The sequence below is a fragment of the Corvus hawaiiensis genome, chromosome 20 (genome assembly GCF_020740725.1).
Source record: "Corvus hawaiiensis isolate bCorHaw1 chromosome 20, bCorHaw1.pri.cur, whole genome shotgun sequence".
NCBI classification, from domain to species: Eukaryota; Metazoa; Chordata; class Aves; order Passeriformes; family Corvidae; genus Corvus; species Corvus hawaiiensis.
This window is the reverse complement of record NC_063232.1, coordinates 6155139-6178569: the sequence shown is the minus strand read 5'-3', so window position 1 is coordinate 6178569 and position 23431 is coordinate 6155139. Positions and strand designations below refer to the sequence as shown.

At 52.3% G+C, this 23431-nt stretch overlaps 1 protein-coding gene across 1 annotated transcript; it reads left to right on the top strand.

The window, feature by feature from the left end:
* The first annotated feature begins 1176 nt into the window (after window positions 1-1176).
* YWHAG (tyrosine 3-monooxygenase/tryptophan 5-monooxygenase activation protein gamma) lies at window positions 1177-22406 on the top strand. Its single transcript, XM_048324407.1, has 2 exons — window positions 1177-1415; window positions 18889-22406. Exons 1-2 carry the CDS (start codon window positions 1329-1331, stop codon window positions 19543-19545), a joined length of 744 nt encoding a protein of 247 aa, XP_048180364.1. The 5' UTR covers window positions 1177-1328; the 3' UTR covers window positions 19546-22406.
* The last annotated feature ends 1025 nt before the right edge of the window (window positions 22407-23431 follow it).

The following is a 23431-nucleotide window of genomic DNA, read 5'->3' as shown; positions in this document are numbered from 1 at the left end:
GATGTCTTATGACTCCCAATGGCACTCCCCATGTAGCAGAGCCCCATATGGCCGGAGCAGACGTGTTTTCATCCCGTGGGTTATCCATGAGTGAGTGCACTGCGTGCCCAAGGTGGCTGTCATCATTCATTATCCGGTGTTGTTCTCCAGTGGGAATGATCTCCTCTGTGGATCAGGACCCTGGCCATGGTGGGAAAAAGGGGGCAGGGGAAAGCAGGGTTTTGCCCCAAGATGTGTCGCCGCAACCCGGCCCAGCACTGTCCCAGTGTCAGAGACCCCAGGTGCAGCAACACTGGCAAGGTCTCCAAGGGGGAATGGTGAGTGAGACTGGGATGGGAGGGGGTCTGGGTTTTCAGTGGATCAGGGTTTTCAGTGGGATCTGGTTGTGAGTGGGTTCAGGCTGTGAGTGTGGCCAGGATGGGAGTGTGTCAGGGCCCTGAGTGGGTCTGGTCGTGAGTGGGACCACGCTGTGTGTGGGTCCAGGCTCTGAGACCAGCCTGTGAGTGGGTCAAGCTGTGAGTGACCGTGGGTTATGAGCGGGCCCGGGCTGTGTGTAGCGGGTGGGGCTGTGAGTGGGCCTGGGTTATGAGTGGGCACGGTGAGGACAGGCTGTGCGCGCTGTGTGTGGGCTCTGAGCGGGTCTGAGCCATGTCTGAGTCCACTCTGCGTGCGAGTCCACCCGCGAGCGTGCCTGGGCTGTGGGAGCGTCCACACCCTGAGCGTGTCCATGCTGCGAACGGCTCCTGGGCCACGAGCGGGACCAGGCTGGGAGTGTGCGTCCCTGCGGGTGCGTCCCTGCCCTGCCGGGGCCCGTACCGGGCGCTGTCCCGCAGCTCCATGCCGAGCACCGCCCGTCCCACGGTACCTCCCGCGGCCCCCTCCCCGCTCCCCCCGGCGCGGGCCGCGCCCTCCGCGGCCCACCCGGCCCGGGCTCCGGTGAATCAGCACGGGCGGGGCCCAGGGGGGCGAGGGGGCGGGGTCTTGGCGCGGGGCACGACGGGAGGTGTAGTCCTGGAGGGAGGCGCTGGGCCGTGTGAACTCAGTACCGCTTCCGCACTTGAGGACTTCATCTCCCGTCGTGCCCCGCGAGCGGGGGGGTGGGAGGGAGCAGCGGGGGAGGGGCGGGGCGGGGCGGGGCGCGCGCAGGGGGGTTGTGGTGGCCCGCGGCGCGCGCACAGCACCGGGCGCAGCCGCCGCCGCCGCCTCAGCCGCAGCAGCGCCGAGACCGCCGCGCCCTCCTCGTCCTCCTCTTCCTCCTCTCCTTCTTCCTCCTCCTCCTCCCGGAGCCCGCAGTCTCCTCGCCCCTCTCCCCCCCGGACCCCGCGAAGATGGTGGACCGCGAGCAGCTGGTGCAGAAGGCCCGGCTGGCCGAGCAAGCCGAGCGATACGACGACATGGCGGCCGCCATGAAGAACGTGAGTCCCGTCCCGCGGCCGCCGCGCTCCCCACACACACACACACACACACGCCCTTCTGCTGCTGCTGCCCTGCCGGGGCCGCGCTCCCCTCGCCCTTCCCGCCTGCTCCCCGCGGTGGGTGGTGGGCTCGGCCGGGGGGGGCCGCGGGGGTGTGAGGGCCCCGGTCCCTCGCCCTCCGACACTCCCAGCTGAGTCCCGTTCTCGCTGCTTTTCCCGATCCAGGGTTACTCTGCTTTTCTCCCGACCCCCATCCGCTGCCCTAGAGCCCCCCACGCATCCCTTCCCTTGCTATAGGGCCCCCGCCCAGCCCCACGCATCCTGCTCCTCTGTCCTAAAGCCCCCTCCCCACATCTTTCGCTTGTTCTGGGGCTCGCATCCAGCCCCACACATCGCTCTCTCCTGCCCTAGAACCCCCCCGCATCTTCTCCCTTATTCTGGGGCCCCCACCCAGTGCCACACATCCCCCCTCTCTGCCCTAGAGCCGCCCCCCATCCTTCCCCTGCTCTAAACCCCCGCGCTTTGCCCCCCCCGCCCCTCTCCCCTGCCCTGCTGCCCCCACCCTGCCCCACGCATCCCCCTCCCCGCCCTAGAGCACCCCCACATCCTCTCCTCTCCCTTAGAACACGTTGCCTCCGCAGCCCTGCAGCTCCCCACATCACCTCCCAGCCCCATTTCTTCTCTGCCCCCACCCCAGGCCCCCCTGCCTGCCCCACGCATCCCCTCCCATGGCCCCTGTCCCCACCCTGCCTCAGCGTGGGGGGGCAGAGGAGCCAGCCCGGGGGTGCGGCGCTGCCCGGGGGGGTCACACCGGCTCGGGGCCCCGTGGGGCGAGGCAGGGGGGACCCGGCGGGGGGTGTGTGGGGGGGGGGGGGGGTTGCGTGCACACCTCTCTCTGCTGCCGAAATACCTCCCCGTGCATCCCTTCCCACGCGTGGTCGCCGGGGCTGGTGTGTGCCCCTGACCCCAAAGATCGGGAGCTCTTTCACTGCCAAAGCTCTTATTTTTACTGCTCTTGGTTGGAGATTTATGAATTGAGTCATGTTGTATTCATTTCACGCTCTTAAAATAAAGACTCTGCATATAGCAGGCTGATCTGATTTGTGACACTGAACGCTCCCCTTCAATACTGACATTTTGACAATATAAGAAGGGGAAAAAAAACATATCTCTGATCTGATCTTGCAAACAAAGCAATCGTGGGAGGCAGGATCAAGTCATTCCAGAAGATTCTGCATTTGTCATATTGCAGAGAGGCTAGACTGGGTGGAGGGAGGGAGGGGGTGCTTTAAAGGGGAAAACTGTTCTTTATGTTTGTCTTCTTAGTCAGGTCTGAACCTTTGCTGGGAGCTGGGGTGTCCTCCTCGGCTGATGAAAAGTGAATGCCGATCTGGGAATGTCGCAGTCTGCCGTGGGTGCAGCTCTGTTTGCCCATATTGCACCATTTTGTCAATAACCTTGCATTTATCAAACAGACAAAACTGTCACAGCCTGAGCCCGGGGAGGGAGGAGATGTCTTATCAAGGAATGAAATACGGATAATCGGAACGAGATATTATCACATTAAACCAGCCGGGCTGTCCCTCTGCTGCACTGTGGCTTTTATACCATTTTCTGATAGCGGCATCTATTCATTTTAAAGCAAAACCTGCTGTGTGAGCAGATCCTACAGCTCATTTCCTACGGATAATACAGCCGCTGTGACAAAGCCAGCAGGGATATGCCCGGGTCTCACAGCCGTGTTGCACTGTGAATTTCTCTTAGCCTGCTTCCCCGGGCGGGGTGCTTGAACCCAAGGCGTTGTTAAGAGCTCTCATATGTGATTTTTCCTTCTAGCCCTTACGGGCCCTGGTGAAACAGTAACCCGGGCTAACGCCTCTTATCAGCTGCCGGGTGGTTTGGCCGTAAGGAAACGATCCCCAGCGGGAGCGCTGACGCCTCCCTTCACCAGCAAACAAAAGGCAGAGCTTTGTTCTTCCTTTCTGCACCGCGCTGCCCCAACTCCGGCACGGCCGGTCCGGTGGCCACGGGCATGTCACAGCCGGTTATCCCCGTCCCCGTGCGCTGCCCAGCCCCCAGCCCCGGTTGTGCGGGAGGCTGATGACCTCGCACTCATTTCCGTAGCAACGCCTAGTGATGTCATATGCCATGGTCCAAGCTGCAATGCACCCAGGCGGTAGCAGAGAGCATGCGGGCTGCGCCTAGCGAAGGTGATGCAGAGCCATCCTGCCCTCCAAACCTAGCCTTCCCTAGCACCCTGCTGAGAAATGCTGGATGGTTCTCCTTTCAAACCTGTCGTGGCAATGATGGGCATAAAAGAGGCTCTTTTTCCTGCAGCTTCATCTCACCGTTGCATTTTGGTGGCCGCCTCACATGGGGCAGCTGGGTGGCTTGTTCAGCCTCAGCCCTGCCTGCTTGGGATTCTGTGCTGTGTTAATGGTTTAAAATGGAAATGGTGTGCTGGGGTTCTTGCTGTTTGCTGATTCATCCAGTGATGTCTGGGATCACGATAGTTTCTCTAAAATATTATTTATATATAATAACTTCTAGCTCCTTCCTTCTTGCAAGTGCTAGCTGCCAGTGCCCCTGATTGCTACCTGCAATTATGTTGCTGCTGCAGGAGCAAGATTGCTCCTTCAGCCCCCAAAAGGGGCAGGTTTACTGGGGGTCTCTGAAAATGCAGCAGATGGTCCCTTCACCTACCAGAGGGAGCAGAAGGTGATACCACACCCAGGAAGTGTGCAGGGCTGGGCCCATCGATCGAGGGTATGGCTGCATGACCTTGGTCATGTCCCTTGTCACCTCAGCGCTGTCTGGGGATGCCATCAGCCCTATCAGGTGTTGAAGGACAGGAAAGCTCTCTGCCAGTCCCCAGGGTGGTCAGTGGTCAGACATTTGGCCTTGGGCTTGCTTGCTGGGGTTTCACTTCCCACAGTGCTGGTGGTTGGAGCAAGATGCGTTTTTGTCTGATTCAGTTTCAGGACGAGCTTTACCGTCCGAGCCCACAGCAGGGCTCGGGATCAATATCCATTAGCTGGGGAGAGTGGTGCTGCTGGAGGCTTTCCGGAGGTGGGAGCCCTGCCAAGCCCCTGGCCAGTGCTGCCCAGGCAGCAGAGCACGTGCCTCCCCACAGACCTTTATGTTGAGGGGATGTGCAGGTGAATAAACAAGATGATTGCAATAACTTAAGCAGGAAATAAGTCGCCTTTTAAAAGCGTGTGGGGAGAATACTGCACTGCACCTATGTGTGGTGTAGGTATGGGGCCCTGTGAGGGGAGCACCTGGCTGCTTGACTTTAGGGGACTCAACCTCTGCAGCTGGGCCGTGGCTGTGCTGTACGTGAGAACCACCACCTGTGGTGAGTGTGCAGGGGGAATGTTGGAGATGCTGGAAAGCAGATGGCTGCTCCAAGCTTTAGACACCACACCTTGGTGCAGTAAATGGCCATTGTGGATGAAGGAGGAGCATGAGGATGGGAAATTGCAGGGTATGTGGGCTTCTCCTCTGATGGTCACCAGCTGGGCATGTTATCATCCCCCACATCCAGCATATTAGTGCTGATAGCAAGGCTTCACACAGACAGCAGGCTCACCCTTGGAAAAAGGGGTAGTAACGCAAATCCATCCTATCTGGAGAGTCCCCAGGGAGCAGAGCAGGGATGATTAGCTGCTTTCTGCTCGCAGTGTAGACAGACAAAAGGATGGTGTGGAAAGGCTTCTCCAGGAGGAGTGCTGGGCAGGCCATCTGTGATGGTGGGAGGGGAGCAAGGAGTGCGAGCTGCTGTAGTAGCACTTCCCAGGGGGGCTGGGGAAGGCTTTGGAGAAACCATTCCCAGTGCTGAGGTGGATGTTGCAGTCATTAGACGTTGGCATCTAATGGCAACATTGATGCTCTTGTGCAGGCGTCTTGAAGGCTGCCCAGCCTCGTGGTGCCTCCAGACCAGTGGTGGTAGGGATTGGAGACAGCCTGACTCATGAGCGAGGCTTCCTTCCTGGAGGTCCGTGGGGTCAGGACAGGATGGTGGCTGTCAGGAGCTCCTGTTCTTCTGACCTTGTAGTGTTCACAGTGTGGGGTTGTCTCTGTATGACTCGGCCTTGGGACCTCATAGCAGTAGGCTGAGTCACATCTGCACCTAAGCCACAGGCAGCTAGCAGTATGCCCTGTACATGACTGCAGTGGACACTGCTCACATTAACTGGCCAGTCTTCAGCAGCTGAAGCTCTTAGAAATTCCACTTTGAGCTCCTGTGAGTTCTTATTTAGTCCATTTAGGAAGAGTCACTGACTTACAAGACCATGCTGGGTTTCTTAGTTGGCCAAGTGTAGCAGCCAGGGTGGATTTGATTGGAAATAGCTCTTCTTGAACTAAACAAAAGTGATATTGAGACTGTGATGGAGAATATTGCAGTTGAATTATGCCTGGGGGCATAGAAACAGTAAAACTCTGGGCAAGGGCTCTCCAAGAACCCTTGGATTATTTGGCCTTATCCAGTAGATCTGTTGAATGATGTCTACCATGAAAGTGCAAAAAGATTGGTGTGAGTTGTCTTGATATGTTAAATTTTTTTTCAACCACCTTTATTTGCTGCTTCTTGTATATAAAGATGGCTTGTTCACAGGAGAGTCAATTGTTTTAGTACACCAAATAAGCTTCATAATGTCAGTGGATAAGCCCTATCTGTCCCAGCTTTGTTCACCAGCTGATCCCAAAGTTGCTCTGAACTTTTTGGAATAAACTCTTCGGACATTGATGATGTGTGCTTGGGCTTGCTGGAATATTCAGGAACAGCAATTTAGGGACAACCACAGAACTTCAGCTCCAAAAATGTTTCCTGGATTGAAAACTCCAGCATCTAGCAGCATATACACTGTTCTTGGCAACTGGATGATGTCTTTGGCATCCTCTTAGTGGTTCTCATGGATGTTCTGGACGGTACTTTCAAGAGTAATGAGGGTTATCCACATAACTGTGGTGTATCCCTCTGCCTCCTGCAGCTGGGATTTGGTTTGTGATCGGGGAGATGAAAAACTTGGTTCTTCCTCAGCTTCTGGGGCTGGTAGAATTAAGATTTTCCTTAAATTGAGGATCCCCACCGTACTTTTTCCTCTTCTTCATGTGTATTACTGAAGCACTTTTCTTGGGCCTGGGCCAGTAGCATTAGTGCTGCTCAGGAGCATGCTCAGCTTGGCTTTCCAAATAGGAATAAGCAGTCTCAGCCTTGCCAAGCTTAAGACTAGGGAGGTGGAGTAAAAGCTACCTGCTGGTCCCCAGTAGCCTATGGAGGGGCCTGGGTTTTATTTCCAGGCTGGTGAGTGACCCCAAGGTCACAATCCTAAGGACTAGGATTTTTCAAAGCCTGGTATTTCTACTACCTCTGCAGGCCTGTAGTTAATTGGATCTACTAGCTGTTGCTCTTGAGGATGCGAGGAGAAACATGGCTCAGGGTGCAGCTGATGGAGCAGGGGCTGGGGAGGAGAGTGGTGGCCATGACTTGATGTCTGTAGAAACCTCCATGGATGGTGACACATCTGGCAGGGCCTAATGCACCAACTCTGTGACTGAACTCTTAAGCTTCTGTTTGGAGCAGCTTCATGCCAAGTAAACCATGCACAGAAGTTGTGTGCAAGGCTACATACTTAGGAAAAATAAAGAATCCAAGCTTTTGTGTGTCCCAACTGCTAGTGCTTGAGTAATCAGCTGCCTTTTGGGCAGTGGCTTTTTCTGAGCTCAGACGTGTCCTTGGATGTGGAGCACTGCTGAACTTGTTGGTGCTGCTTTTCCCTTGGCAGAGGTGAGTGGTGTGTGTTGGGAGCTCAATTCCAGTCTGGCAGGGAAGAGCCAGGAGGACTGTCAGACTAGTTCAGACCAGAGCTGGCTGCTTGGTGTCCCAGCCAAGCACTGGGCTGTTCAGAGGCAGGTACGGGGAAAGAGGCATTGGAAAATACCTCCAGTCTGACCTGAGGGAGATTTTCCTCAGATGGGTCAATGCCTGGGGCATTTAGGACTCTGCCTTGTGCTTTTCTGCCCTGTTCTGCCTCCTGAGCTGCCAGCGAAATGTGAATGCATATTAGAATAACTGCAGTACAAAGCACAGTGGAACAGGATTTGCCTGGCTTCCCAAGCGTTTCTCCATTGACAGTCTTGAGAGGACACAGGCATCATCTTCCACCTCACCGTGGCAAAGCTGTGATGTGATGTGTCTCTGCACCCCTGATGCTTCCAGGCGTTCTTCTACGCTTCAGTGCTCTGCAGCTCGAGACAGATTTTTCCAAAGCTGATGCTGTGAGGAGTATTTTTGTGCTACCTGGTTTGGAGCCAGCTTAAACCTTCTTTCCTTTGCTGGTCAAGCCTTTGTCTTTTCCTTCTGAAAAGCTGAAAGCCTTCATCAGCTTCTGCTCTTTACTGGAAAGGTGACTAACCGAACTGGTCCTTAGCTGAAGTCTTGCTCCCCAGTGTTAGATTCACATGACTGCAAAGAAATGGCAACTCCCATTTCTGGAAAATAGCAACTGCCCTGTCTGGGAAGCAAAAATTGAGTGGAAACAAAAGTATTGACTCAATTTGACTAGTGATGGTCACTGTTGGGCAGCAATAGCCTGGAAACCAGCTAAAAACAAGGGGAAGGTAGCTATGGATTGGTCAGTGTGCTGGATTTTTGGTGGCTTTGTCTTTCAGCCTCTGAAACCTTTGGCTTGACTTGAAGAAGCTGTTCAGATAAATGGTGGTGGCCAGCTTTGTGCTGGTGGCACTGAGATAAAACGTTCTGCTGGCTGCCAGGCTTTACCTGTGCTTCTGCCAGTGCAGCTTTCAGTCATTGAAGGTGGGGGAACTCTTCTTTCCCCATGGGAACAAAATGGCTTTGTGGGAATGTTTTTCCCCATTTCCATTGATCTAATGAGCAAAGTCCATCCTGCCAGCCTAAAATGAAGGAAAATGTGGACAAAATGACTTTAATTTTGCTCTTTAAATTTATTTATTTTTTTAAGTAAGAGGCCTGACTCTTTGCTCCAGAATCCAGATGTCAAGATGTGGGATTCCCACCCATGGCTCTGGGGTGGGGAGCGTGCCTGGGGGAGGAGTTCAGCAGCAGGATGGCTTTGTCCATTTTTTCTGAGTGCACACTGACAGTGAGGCTGAGCTGCTGCGTCTTTCTGGTCCCTCCTGTGGGCTGGAGCCCTGGGAGCTGCTGGGGCTGGTAAATCATAAAGGTTGATCTTCACCCAGGAGTCTCATGCTGGTTGCAGTACTGGTTAACTTGATATAGTCTGGGAAAGCTCAGAAATGGTAAATTCTGGAAAATGGAGCTGAAATGATGAGGCAGCAGCCCTTGGGCTGCAGGAAACATTGACAAGACTGTCTCTCAAAAGCAAAGCCCTCGTGTAGCTGGCCAAACAAAAGCCTTTGTCTGCCTGTTTAAGGGCAAACTTCCCCCAGTCTCAGGTTTTTCTGTGCTAACCCAGATTTAGTCACATCTCAGACATGACCCAGTACATGCTCAATTAAATATTAAACGAACCTGATTTTTGGCCCCAGGCTAGTGATCTAGTGACCAGGGGCAGTGCATTAGTTAATTGCAGTAGGAGAGTAACCAGAGAACATGTCACTGATGATGGCATGAGATTCCCTTAAAGTGATCCCCAGATTAGGGATTAGAGTACTTAATGTTTTTCTTCTATAAAGGAGATGTTGGAATTGAGTCCGTCTATGGGTGTTTGAGGCAGCTGCACTTGGATGAGCGCAAGTCTGCAGGGATTCCAAGTGCAAACCATTCCTTAATTGTTTGCAAATTCCCTCTGATCTTGCTGGATGGGTTGGCTTCCGTGGGATGTGTCTTTGCTTACATACCAAGCAAAGCTCCTTGGCGTGTCAGTGTGCTTCTGACTCCTCTCTAAGATGGTTTCAGCAAGGCTCTAGAAAAACACCAGCGAGAAGTCTCAGCTTCAGTGCTAACTAGGCTGCTGATGGACATGTTGTTTGGACAGTTGTGGTGCTCAGCAGCATAAAGTTTATTAATAGTAGGTGGAGAAGCTGTTGCTGTGCCATGTGCTAACAGACACACTCAGCAATTGCTGTAGGAGATCTCTACTTGTAAAAGGCTAATGCTTAGTATTCAGCAGTGAATGAGAACTTGGGGAAGATTAACAGCCTTTGATTTACACCCAGCTGGGGCAGGTGTTGGAGCTTTGCCTGTTTATGCTGTTGGGCTTTGTTACATGGGATGAATATTTCATTACCTAGAAGTTGGGAGCTTGGTTTCTTGCATTTGGTGGTGTCAGACAACGTCAGTGCCTGAAGGGTTCTGTCACCTGTGATGAACTGAGATAAATCTGTGGTGGGAGTCCCTTGGGCTTCAGAAGAGGCTGGGAGGAAATGGCTGGAGCCAGGCAATGGTAGTTAAACCCACAGTTGGATCTAGGATAGTAAAGTGACCCTCCTTGTAATTTAAAATCGGTTGCAGTGCTCCAGAAAACTGTCAGAGCAAAAATTTGACTTTATTCTGTTCTGCAAGTTCATTTAAGAAATTAAATAAAATTGCTTTTGCTAGAGGTGTGTAAGATCAAGCCTGAAATCCCCGAAGCAGTGGGAGGGTAAAGGAGGGATAATCACCTTACTCACTGATGCAGAAATTAAACCTATCGTGGAGCTGGCATGCAGGAATCCACCTGGGTGTTCTGGGAATCTCTTGCTTAATCTGATAAAACACGTCTGAGACACCAAGGAACTGCTGGATCTGCAGACCAAGACACTCAGAGCAAAAATCTTGTGAGGTGCTTTTTTTTTTTAATATTTCCAGAACCTTACCTTGATGTGCAACAACCAGGTGTTCCCAAAGTGTTTGGGGGAGTGACATGGAGCAGGTAAAAACGTATATGCTCACTGCAGGGAGTTTTGCATGGCTGCAGCTTCTCCCATTTCACCCTTGGGAGCAGCAGCTTGCAGCTGCCATAGCAGCAGTGGCTCTGCTGTGCCAAAGGAAGCCATGCCAGCAGCCAGGAATTGCCCAGTTCATCCTGCTCCAGCAGACCTGGGAACAGGCTCTCCCAGCAACCAGAACGTGCTCTCAGCCTTGGGATGTGCTGCCCATGGCACATCATGTCTTCTCTCTTCACTTGGCTCAGCTAGGTAGAGGTCATGGGCACAGGCATTTTTTGAGCCCCTGATTAAGGACAAGCCCTGGCACTTGATGCTCTGGGGAGGATTTGATGATCTGGTGGCAGGATTCTTAGTGCCTGGCAGTGGGGCTGGAGGTGAGCAGGAAAGCACTAAGATCTGAGCCAGATTAGTACCCTTAGAAGCTGTGAGGTAAATCTTTAAGCAGCTAATGCTCCCAGCAGCACTAAACACCCTCCCCACATGAAACTTGGTACATTTATCTAGAGAGTCCTTGAAATCTGTCTAGCTTGGGTTTGTTATACCATGAATTGGAGAGAAAAAAACCCATCTTCTTCTGCGTTGACCAAGTCTTAAGACTCTAGAAATGTCCAGTGGCCATCCTCTGGATGGCTGCTTCAGCTCAAAAACCTGTGAGTAGATGGAATTTTCTGAGGAATAATGCTTGAACAGAAATTTGGAAAATCCAAATCTTTAAACTTGTACAGAAATGCTGCTGAGGAAAGAGCTGCAGTTACTCTTGAAGAGCTCTTCACCTCTCACCTGGAGAAGCTTAATGCAGCCCAGAAGAGCCTAGAGCAGCCATGAATTGTCATTCTCCTTCCAAAAGGATCAATGGATCAACTCTGAGCTCCTGAAACTTGCTGTGAGCTCCAGGGGTGCATCTGAGCTCTCATGGCAGCGGCACACTGTGGCACTGGTCATCCACGTGCTCAGCAGGGAACAGAGCAGATAATCCGATGCAGGAGAGCTCCCCAAGCTGTTGGGTGATGGAGAAGGGTGGTGGTGATCCTGGGCTGCTGCTGAGGCACTCACAGGAACGCAGCAGTGGGCAGACGATGCTGCCAGCGTGCCATATCCCGGGGAAGGAATAGCTTGGCATCCCTTCTGTTGCTTTGTAGTTAGCAGGCAAAGGTGCTGGTATCCCATCTGCCGGAGATGGTGTGATGAGCCCTGAGTGACAATCCTCTGAAATGCTGGGACTGATGTGGTTGGACTTGCTGCTCTCTCCATCTGGTGGCTGGAAGGCACTAGGCCAACAGAGGTCAGTCATTTTTCCTGAGAGTTTTTAATAAGTACGAGGCAGGTAGAGGCAGCAAGATGTTGAAACAAGTTGTTCTACGGCCAGTTTTCAGAATCTCGTTTAATAGCCTTAATTAAGGCTAATGAGAATCAGGGTGTTAATAAGGAAGACAAGAAAACTTGAGCATAATTCCTTCCTGGCTCAAAAAGCACATATTGGCTAGAGGAGCAGCTCCCTGCGACAAACCTGTGCTGTGCTAACTCAGAAATGGTTTGTAGCTCCGCACTTGAGCATGCACAAAACTGGGAGGCTGGGGTTGTTCCTTCCAGTTGGTTACTGGGATGTGTCTGGGCTGCTCTCTGTCCACAATAGCCATGGCAGGCAGATGCTCCCTCGTGTTTGCCTTATCTCAAGCTGCAGAAGAAGTTGGGGACACAAATCAATGGCACCCAGGTGTTCTGTAGCAGAAAAAAACCCCGGAGTCGTTAGACCAAGTCCTGGGACTGCAGTGCTGCAGATAAGGGCTGGTACATGAAATGCTGCTGCCAGACACTGAATGGAGAAGCTCAGGGCTCTGCTGCTCTCACTGGTTTTCTCACCTTGGCTCCCTTCAACCTTTCATGTGCAAAAATGATCCAAGTAGCTGAAACTTGCTTTTTCTCTAACTGAAATCCATGATGGCCACACTGAAACTGGAGCAGGAGGTCTGCAGGCTCCAAGGACTGATCAAACCTGAATGTAGTGTGATCACATGTAGTTATTAAGCTACAAAGGCCAATGAAATAAATGAGCTCTTGGTTTCCACATCTCCCAGTTTGAAGACTTTGTCTTGGGTGGTTCAAAGTCGCCTGAAGTAATAAAGGCTGCAGAGTGGGATGAAAGCTGCTGTTAAATGTAGGAACATGCAGAAATCCTAATTGGTGTCTAGAGCGCCTGAGTAGCCTCTGAGATGCAGTTGGGCTACAAGCAGTAAATAGTTCTCTGCAGACACTGGTCCTTGAGGCACTGGGAGCAATTTGAAATGTAATGGCAGAACCATCCCATGTGCCCTCAGCTGCTGTCCTGTGATGTGAACTGGCCCTGCCAGCTTAGAAAACGGGAACTAGCAGGTGATCATTCATACTGAAACAGACAAAGGAGAAGGCAGTGGGGAAGTTGTATCTGCCCACAGCCTGCATGTGCTTTTTTTGGTCTTGTCTAGGATGAGAGGAAGGGTTCGACCTACAGCCCAAAATCCCCCTGGCCACACTGACTTAAAACATGAGCAGAGGCCAGCGGAAGGGGTCAGCGAGGAAAGAAGCAGCTATGGTGTGACTTCCACTTTGGAAGTGTGACATGGGGGCGAAGGCGAGGCAACACGGGAAAAGAACCCAAACCGATCTGGTAACATTTTAGATTTAGGTCTGGTTTAACACACGCCTACCTTGCCAAAGTAGGACAGTGCTTAAGAAAAGCATCTTTCCGACTGCTGCGATGGAGTTGTAGGACAGCTCGCTCTGGCGCTTGGGGAGAAGCTGTTCTTGGTGAGGCTGTGTGACATCGAGTCGTGACTGTCACCAGGCTGCTGGGTAATGGTGACAATTTCATGTGCTTGAGGGCAGCCATTTCTTCAAGTTAGGGCAAGCTGGGGGCAGAAAAAACAGGCAGCATGTCAATCATGACCTTCTGAAATGACAGCACTCGGACTGCGGAAGGTGGTCTTGTCACAGAATCATTATGTTTGGAAAAGACCTCCAAGGTTACGGAGTCAAATCTTTAATCAGTCACCACCTTGTCAACCAGACCAGAGCACTGAGTGCCATGTCCAGTCATTTCTTGAATACTTCCAGGGATGGGGACTCTACCAACTCCCTGGGCAGCCCCTTCTGATGCCTGACAGCCCTTTATGTTGTTGAAATTCCTCTTGGTGTCCAGCCTGAGCCTCCCCTGGCACAGCCTGAGGCCATGTCCTCCTGCCCTTGCACATGTGTGGTGGGGTCCCACCATGAGACAGCAGCTGGAGATATGGGGGGGAAGGTGACATGTCTGCAGGTACTGTGAACTTTTTCAGCTGCCTGAGCCTGGAGGGGTTGTGTGCTGGTTGCTCCCCTTGCCAGTGGCTACAGACCAAGAAGGAATTTCAGGGTTGGACTTGGTCAGAACATTGTTTCAAAAGCACATTTGCCTTTCAAAAAATGAAACAGAGAAGAGGACCTTCAGGCCAGAGCTCAGGCTGATGAACTGCATGTGAAGGAAAACAAGGTGCTTGCTGGGGTTTGTGTGGAGAGGTAACAAACTTAATTACATGGTGCAGGAGCTGTAGATAGAACAGGAAGCACGAGTGCTGAAGGGGGGATGGATGTTGTGTATCGTGGTGGGAGAGGAGCTCTGGTGATCTTTAAAAGCTGTTCTCAGTGAACAGTTTGAAGTTTTTCATGACTGTCTCTGTCTCTCCAGGAAAGCTTTGCTCTTTTGTAGGTGTCTGATGTCTTGAAGGACTCGGATTCTCTTTTAGGCAATAAGAAGAGCAGGTGTTGAGGTTTATAACATGGGTTAAACTGTCAGATGTTGATGGTATTCCCCAGGGAAGGATTTCTGGGTCCTCTCAGCTTGCCAGTGCTGTCTGCTTTAAGATAAGACATCAAAGCCAGGCAGAAGCTGTAAATGGGTGGGCACTTAATTATCAAACTAAGTGAAAAGTGTGGAAGGATAAACAGGTAGAACTAAGTCCTGTGATGGATCTCCACTGCAGTCACTGAAGGGACCTCAAAAATTATTGTTTCCTGATGTATATGTAAGACCTACTCATGCAAGGTGAGAAGTGGAGGATGGGAGTCCTGGGATAAGCCCCTAACCAACCTATCTTGCTGTTCTCTGGGCACAAACCTTCCCCATGGGTCTCACCAAAGCCTCTTAATTGGGATACTTCCAGAAAGAAGGCGCTGTAGAACCGACCCTTGGGTTATTGGAGTTCACATACCTAGACATTAGGGGCAGGTAAAGTTTTGCTGGCTCCCTGGCTTCTCCTTGTGAAGCTGAACCTTCCCTGGCTGCAATGTGATCCTTGGGCATGCCGGGAGCCTGCCAGATTTTGGGCAGGGTGCTGAGTCAGAGCTCCAGCTGTAGCGGAGAAATCAGGAAAACCTTCTCAGAGATGGTGCTGCCTCTGCAGTGCTTTGTTGCAAATCAGAGGGCTTGGGTTTGTGCAAGCCTCTGGTGTCCCAAACAGTATAAACCCTAAACTCCCAATTATTTTTGTCCAACGGGAACTGATGGAATTTCCCCGTGGCTTAAGGGCACTTGAGTCTTGGTGGTGCAGACACTGTGCCATCAGAGGAACTGGTGGGACTGGAACTGGCAGTGTCCTCAAGCTTAGTGAATGGAATGTGCCTCCCAGCCAGAGCCTGGCAGCATGGACTGCTCCATGCCAAGCTCCCTGCCTGGGTGTCCTTGTGCAGTCTGCTCCTGGCAGGTGTGTTCTCCTTTTTTTTTTTTTTTTTTTTTTTCCCAGAATAGCTAAAAGACTTTCCTCTATCAAGTTTCCACCATGTGGGTCAGCTCGTTGTCCTTGGGTGTTTATGCTACATCCAGGACTTGACACCATTTCAGGCTTATGCATCTCCTGCCCTTCTCCCCAATCTTCGTGGGCACAAGAGTGAGATGAGGCTGGACAGCTACTGAGATTTGCAGAGCAAATTCTGCTGTTCTCTGCTGGCAGCCAGGGAAGTAAAACTCCAAACTGACTGAGCTTCCCAAAGAGCAGGTAGACCTCCAGCCAGGGGCTGATGGCTTTGTGCTCCTGCCAAGCCCTCCTAATGCCAAATTAAGATTTTCCTTTGGCTATTTGAAGTCTCTGACTCCATCTAACAGTGCTGGAAATGGCATCAGGGGACCTGATCAGGGCACTGCCCTTCTTTGGGGAGGTGAGACCTCTTCAGGGTCTGGGTTAAGAAGGGGGAAGCCTCTGCCCTTCTGTAATGTGACTGCTACAGTGTGATCCAGGCCTGATGCGGGATATTGCCTTATTTGATGTTATATCAGAGGCATTCAGTGCAACGCTACAAATTCAGTATATCAGAACCTGCTGTTTTGCCTGTGGCAAACTCACTTTGTTTTGGTATCCTGCAGTGTAAGAAAACAAAAAAAAATCGGCATTTGTTTGGCCAGCACAGGCTACACAGAAGGCACAGCCCCACACTCGCGTGACAGGCTGGTGCAGAGGTGTTGGAGTGGTTTCTGCTGGAGATGGGCACTGGTGCAGTGCTGTGGGAAGAGCAGAGTGACAGTGACTGCACAGTCTGGAGTGTGGAGGGGGCTGTGGCAGGAAATGCCAGCACAGGCGAGTGGGCAGCAGGCTCTTGGCTGTAGCTGAGGGGCAGCAGGCAGCTCTGGGCAGACCGAGGGCAGGGGTGTCCTCAAAGGCAGCTGAACCTGGGATCCATCTTTTCCGCCTTTTTCTGACTCTGATAAGGCAGCTCAGTGTACCCTGCTGTCTGATACCTTGTGTCCTGGGCATCTTGCATTTTCTTCCTGCTGGGAATGCAAGAGCCAGATGGTTTTCTGTTCTTCCTCCCTCGGCTCAGTTGTGAATTGAAATGTGTGGGACTACAGCCTCTTCCCTCTCCCGGTGCTGAGGAACGTGGTCCTTGTCCCCACCCATGTTACATCTTGGCCATGTCTCTGCAGTGTTCCTTCCTAGGAGTCTGGGTCCTGCTAGAGAGCCGTGACATGGTTAACAAGGCTCCCTTCCTGCTTTTACAAGTTCCCTGTGAGCTCTCTGGGGGAATCTGCTGTCTCCACAGGTGTACCTTCCATCTGTCAGCCAGTTTGTTGAAAGGATTTTGACAGGCAACTTTCCTCCATAATCCTCAATAGCTTTGCATTTAAAATGTTTATGGCAAAGCTAATCCCACTAAACTCCCTGTAGTTTTAATAAATCTGTCCTCCAGCAAGATTCTTCTGGTGAGAGGAGGTAAATCTACTTCCTGAAGTGATAAGTATCTGCAGATGTGGCTGTGGGGCCGCTTTAAATCACCTGCTTGGTCCTCACTTCAAAACTGGTGTCTCTTCTCTGGGAGCACCTTGCTAAAAGCAAGATTGCATGTGGTGATCAGTCTCCACAACCCCTGTCAGGACAGAAAACTCTTGGAATCACTGAGTCTCTTGTATGACTGTTGGTGTTGGACACTCCATTTACAGCTGGAAGAGAATAATTCAGGCTGGGATTTCTGGATGTTTCTAGTTCCAAATCCCTCACTGAAAACAGGGCACCTTAGGTGGAACAAGACCCCAGGTAACCTGATGGAGTCTTTAGTATCTCTGAGGACAGGCAACCCATAAACTCTGGGGCAGGAGGACACCTTTGTTGTGCTCTCAAAGATTTCTTTAACTCACAGAATCATAACTATATGTTTGTGCAGGTGTCACTGAGAGGGAAGAATGAAGGGAGACATTCTGTAAAACTGCAGAGTAGAGACCTCAGAGCACCAGGCAGGCTGGAGGCAGCATACAAGTGTGTCACCACGGGTATTTGGGCACGTTGTGGTTGGGCCCTGCCTGGCCCAGCTGCAGGAAGCAGGATATCACAGGGATCCCAGAGCCCTGTGGCTGAACAGTCACCACCATTGTCCTGGCTGGGAGAGGGGGTGTGAGGGTTAGCCTGGCACCAGGAGCTGCAGGATGGCCCAGGCATCACTGCCCTGCTTACCTTGGGCGGGAACACCCGGAGCTGCCCTGGCACCCTGCCCTGTGCTCTTTGTCCTGCGCCGCTGGCGGCTGCTGATAGTCCCAGGAGATCCTGCCCTCGTTAATGTGACACCCATTTCCCTGGAGCAGAAGCAGTTGTGCTGGTTTGCACAGGAAGACCCTCTTCCATATGGAAAAGGGATGTCTGCTGCTCCTCTGCCAGGCTCTAGAGCATCCCGTGGAGCAGCACAGATCCACACAACAGCGGGCGTGGGAGTGGAGGGTCTCCTTGCTGCCTCTTCCTTGAGGGAGAGGGCTGGAGGGGGTCTGATCAGAGACTCTGCTTGCTGTGGGGGAACCAGGCTTAGCTGTAGCCTGGTTTTGGGAGGAGACATTAGCCAGAGCATGGCTGAAGAGCTGCAGGAGGAGTGGATGTTCTGGAACATGCAGGTCAATACGGTGTGAGCAAGTGTGAGTCATTCCAGGCCATTCAAGTGAGGTCCTGGGCTGGGCCATCCTTCACCTCCCAGCAGGAGCCCTTGGCCTCCTGATCCCCACCATAAACGTGGTTATCTGGGCCGAGAGCAAACCTTGTCCTTACAGATCCTTGTGAAAGTGACTCAGTATTTGCAGAAGCCTTTCACGTCCAAACCATTACCTAATCCTTGACTACTGTGAGGTGGCTCACAGGTTCCTGCTCTGCTGGCCTGATTCCCAGGTGGCTGTGCCAGGGTGTGGATGTGGGGCGGGGATGTGTCCTGGGGGAAAGGGGACAGTGGCCATGCCCAGGCTCAAAGTGCCACTTGGCAGCTGTAACTGCCCCAGGGGAGCAGCTGTGTGGAGCTGCCCTGTGGTGTCCTGTCTGCTCCAAGGGCTTCCCCTGCCCCTGGGGGTGGGAAGCTGGTGTAGTGCTTGGCCAAAGGTGCTGCCCAGGTGGCTCCAGCCAGTGATGGTGTTGTGGGAACTGGAATGGGATTATTGCGGTACCGAGTGATACTTCCCAAGTAACTGAGGGAGTTCTGTGCTCATCATCTTCATAATCCCTTTGGTTTTTTTGAGGTGCATGAGGCAGGTGATGGTGTGAGTTAACACTGTTAACCTCAGTGAGGAAAATCCAGTGGGGGGTTTCCCCCTTGCCATGTGAGCTTTTAAATCCTCCTCTGTGCAGGTGCCTGAGGCAGCTGTAATTGTACTGTCTCATAGATTCTTTGGGTGTCTCTGAAGCGTGCCCTGTGCTCATGGGAAGCAGAGAAGATGAGCACCCCGTAGCTCTGGTGGTGTTAATCCATGCAGCTTGTAACCCTGGACGGTCTCCTCCCTCTTGCTTTGACTGTCCCTCTCCCCTGCATCACCAAGCCCGACTCTCATCCTACAGGTGAAAGTCATCTCCTTACTAGAAGATTCTTCTCATTCTGGAAAATGCTGATCTCTCAAGTAAAACCCAACCCCTGCTCCTTTTGTTGTGGGTCTGGACCACAGCAGGATTTCCCAGCTGGCTCCTGCTGGGATGGGAGCAGATGACAGAGCTGGATGACAGAGCAGGACTTTGTGAGCCGACTGCCTCCTCCTGCCTCTGTCTAGAGATGCACAGGAACACCCAGAGGTGTGATGGGAATGTCAAACAACTGGGGTTTAACCCAAGTGTCTCTTTTCTCTCCCTCTCTCCCCATGCAGGTGACGGAGCTGAACGAGCCCCTGTCCAACGAAGAGAGGAACCTGTTGTCCGTCGCCTACAAGAACGTGGTGGGGGCACGGCGCTCGTCCTGGCGAGTCATCAGCAGCATCGAGCAGAAGACCTCTGCTGATGGGAACGAGAAGAAGATCGAGATGGTCCGTGCCTACCGCGAGAAGATCGAGAAGGAGTTGGAAGCGGTGTGCCAGGATGTGCTGAGCCTGCTGGACAACTACCTGATCAAGAACTGCAGCGAGACGCAGTACGAGAGCAAAGTCTTCTACCTGAAGATGAAAGGGGACTATTACCGCTACCTGGCCGAGGTGGCCACCGGGGAGAAGAGGGCGACCGTGGTGGAGTCTTCAGAGAAGGCCTATAGCGAAGCCCATGAGATCAGCAAGGAGCACATGCAGCCCACCCACCCCATCCGGCTCGGGCTGGCGCTTAACTACTCGGTTTTCTACTACGAGATCCAGAACGCGCCGGAGCAGGCCTGCCACCTGGCCAAGACGGCCTTCGACGACGCCATTGCCGAGCTGGACACCCTCAACGAGGACTCCTACAAGGACTCAACGCTCATCATGCAGCTCCTCCGCGACAACCTAACGCTCTGGACGAGCGATCAGCAAGACGACGACGGCGGAGAAGGCAACAACTAGACCCCCCCGATGGACTGGCAGCCGCACGCTGATGCTAACTACTGCAGTCTTTATTTTTTTCCCACGAGTGGGGGGGGGTCCGGGGTGGGGGAGGGAAAGGGAGGGGACACCTTCCCAGGGAGGCCCCCCACAACCTGTCTTTGATTGCCTCGTTGACATTTTTGCCAAAACACCACTAGTGGAAGTCAGGCTGGCTGTGCTGGTATGGAATAGCAGCCTCACTGGCATATGGACTGTTCTGTAGATTATTAATACAAGTGGAGCTGTCTTTAATTTAACTTTATTGCTAGAAATAAAAAGGGTTTTAAGACGAATTCGCGTGGATGGAATGGCCCTCGTTTTTAAGGAAAGCAACGCAAAAACATTAAGAAAAACAAAAACAACCAAAAAAAAAAAAAAAGGGAGTTCTGTGGTTCCAGTAAGGCTTCGAGCGTTTGTTTCCGCAGCCCAGGTGCCGTGTGCCCGCACCACATCGCGGGGCCTCTCTCTGCAGCGCTCTGCCTGCCAGGGCGCAGCTGCAAATCCCCAAATTGAGAAGGAATTAAAAATAAAACCAACAAAACTAAAGAATTTGGGGCTCGCAAAGCCCTGGGATTTAGGCCATCCAATCTTTCTTTTTTCCTTTTTTTTTTCCTTTTTTTTTTTGATTGAGATATTTATTAGGGTAGCTTACAGTATTAACACTAAATTGCAGTTTACAGTATTTCTACATTACAGCCATATGACATCAAGCCTTTGATTGTCTGTTTTTCTTTCTTTTGCTAGTTCTTTTGGCTTGCCTTCCTGAGCAGTCCTCGCCTGTGGACTGGCTTTAGCTATTCTGTGTCGCCCAAGGCAAGAAGACCGCCCGCCCGAGGAACATCAAAGCTGCTCTAGTTTTTTGGTCAACAGCTTAACAGGTGCTTGGCTAGCGGCTGTTTCAACTATTTTAAGTCCACAGCAAAAGGTTTAAGAACTTAATTAGATAAAGGGGGAAGTGTTTAAACTTAAAAATGCCACTTAAATAAAAAATAATAAAAAAAAAATAAAAAAAAAAAGAGCATTCAGGTCTGTATGTCATGTACTGTGTTTGGTATTTCAAAAGACCATCCTGATTTAAGGTGCCACAGCTGCTTCCTCAGGGATTGCACTGCCATTTCACTCTGCCTGACTTTCTCCCACTGTACCATGAGGTTTGTCAGCAGATCTCCGGCACCCAGGGCTCCCTTGTTTGTCACCAGGGAAGCCGGGTGTGTTTTCCTTTCTCCTGGGGAAGCTTGTGGTGTAATGAGTGAACTTCAGGAGCTTAGACACTAATTTGGTAGAGAAATTCCTCAAGGGAAGAGCTACAATCATAGACATTTCTATCCACCATCGGGAGCCCAGGAACTTAGTTCTCTTCTTAGCAAAACCTTTTCCGAGTCTGTCTGATCCGGCCGGGGGTGGGAGTCGGGGCATCTGAGTTGCCTAGCAGGTAATACTTACCCCAGTTTGAATAAATTTAGCTTTAATTTTGATTTTTTCCATGGTTGTTGGAGGTTCACTGCTGTTCTCTGGCCCGCGGAGCGCTGCGCCCTGCAGCGCTTCCCCCAGCGCTGCGCAGTGAGGAGAAACCGCGCTCGTGCTTTAATTCCTTGTCGCGATTCTGACGCTGATTTTGGAACCAGGCTTCCCCTGTCCCTTGCGAGAGCCGGCCCGACACGGCGCGTCCGTCGTGGTGTGGCACACACGGCACCGCCGCTCCCGCTGCCGGGGGGCACGGACACGGCTCCAGCCCCTCCCGCCGGCCCAGAGCCGCTGTCCGACTGCCCGGGAGCGCCTCGGCCCCCGGCCCTGCCCCGGCACGGCTTTGTTTTGGCCGGGGCTCCCCCTGCTCTGAGTCTGGCGCAGGGAATTCGGGGCGCAGCATCCCGCAGCGAGGGGCGTGCGGTGCCGGTGTGTGCCGGGACCGGGAGATGCTTTAGGCTTCCCTCTCATTGACCCCCGTGTCCCGTGAGCAGTGTTGTCCCAGCTGTATAATTTGGAAGTGTTTTACTGGAATTACAAAACCTATCTTCTTTTTTTTTTTTTTTTTTTTTCCCCCAAATAATTACTACTCTTTTTGGCTTTTTGCTCTGGCTGCTTTAGGAAACTTATGCAGGAGAGATGGCACAAGAGGGCTAAAAACGGAGTGGGGGTCAGGGACTTGATTTTTAAGCAGCTTGAATGGTTTCTTTCATTTTTTAAGAGATGCACTTGCCTATGATACTGTCTCTCCAGTGAAATGATTACTGCTCCATTACTCTATTGATACAATATTGTGCATGCTAGTGTCGTATTTCTATACAGTAGCTTGAAATTTATTAACTTATACTGTAGATGTTATGTATTCCTATGACAAAATAGTCTTCAAAAATTTTTTAAAGTTTTTTAATTTATTTTTCTTTCCTTTTTTTTTTTCGGGGGTAAAGTTTGCTCTACCAAATAGTGATCGTAACAAACTGATCTGTTATGGATGTTGCTATAGTGACATGCAATTATATATGATTTTGTTTTTAAAAAGGAAAAAAAAAAAAAAGCAAAAGAAAACACCAGTGTTAGCTTAATCTTAATGTCTGGTGTTCGTCATGGTGAAATTATAACTATTACAGTGTAGGAGAACAATGACTGTGTTCTTTGAATGAGCCTTTGTTTGTGCTTTTTGTCATGTTATGCAGTGAACTATTTTTAAGGTCTAATCAGTGATTATTTTTCCAACTCCGTGTTTCTGTAAGGAATTATTTCACACACGGACCATTCTTAGCAGTTTTTCCTCAGTGATGGAATATCATGAATGTGAGTCATTATGTAGCCGTCGTACATTGAGCAAATAAACTTACAGATCTGACGTCAGCGCTGCTTAATTGTTATCGCCTGTCTCGACTTTCTGGGGGGCTCCGTGGGACGGGGGGGGGGGCTCGCGAATGGCCTGGGTTCTGCTGCTGGGGCCGCCTCCCTTCCGCTGCTGCAGAGGATCCGCGTCCCTGCGGGTTAAGGCTTCGCCGGGCTCCTCCCCCGGGGCCGAGGCGAGCGGGAGCCGTGGGGAGGGTGGCGCGGGTTCAGGAGTGGGTTGGGTGGGTGCTTCCCCACCTCCGTCCTTCCCCGCCTCCCTCCCTTCCCGATGGTTTTCCGCTCGCAGCCACACGCGCGGTGACTCACGCTGTAAAAATACTCCCCTCCCCGCGCAACTATAAACAGAAAATGCGCCTTGACTCACGCGCCCTGCGAGGGATCCGGGGCTGCAGCACCGACACCCCCGGGAAGGGGCTGGGATCAGCCCCCGGGCCGTGCCAAGGGGGGCTGGGGGCTCACCGAGCACCCCCACACAGGGAAGGACGCCCCGCACCCCATCCCAGCGCCGTGGTGCTCCCGCAGCCTCCAGCCCCTGCTCGGGTGGCTTTTCGGGAAGTGAAAGTCACCGTGGCGAGGCCACAGGAGAGGGGAGGGGGCCGGGGATGCTCCTCGAGGGGCTTCTTCCCCTGGAGCCACGCTTCGGCTGGAAAAGCCTCACACCCCCCAAGCACAGGCGTGACCCTGGCAGGAGGAATTGATCGCCGGGATCAGGAATTGATCCCCGGTATCTGCCTGAGACCTGCCAAACTCATCACACCCGAGACTGCTGGAGCAGAGGGGGTGGGGGGCAGGAGCTCAGAGGGGGCACGTGGAGCCCCCCGAGCTCGCAGAGGGGCCTCGCAGCTGCAGGATTCCTCCCAGGTCACCGTCTGCCTGCGGGATGACTCAGGGGGGATTAGTGGGATTTGACGGAGCAGGGAACATCGAAGCCGTGGGCCTGACCTCGGCCATGTAGGGCCAGTCCTGCCCAAGACCCGGGGGCATGGAGGGCACAGGGGGCACGGGGCCAGCCAGGGCCAAATGGCACCAGGACCAC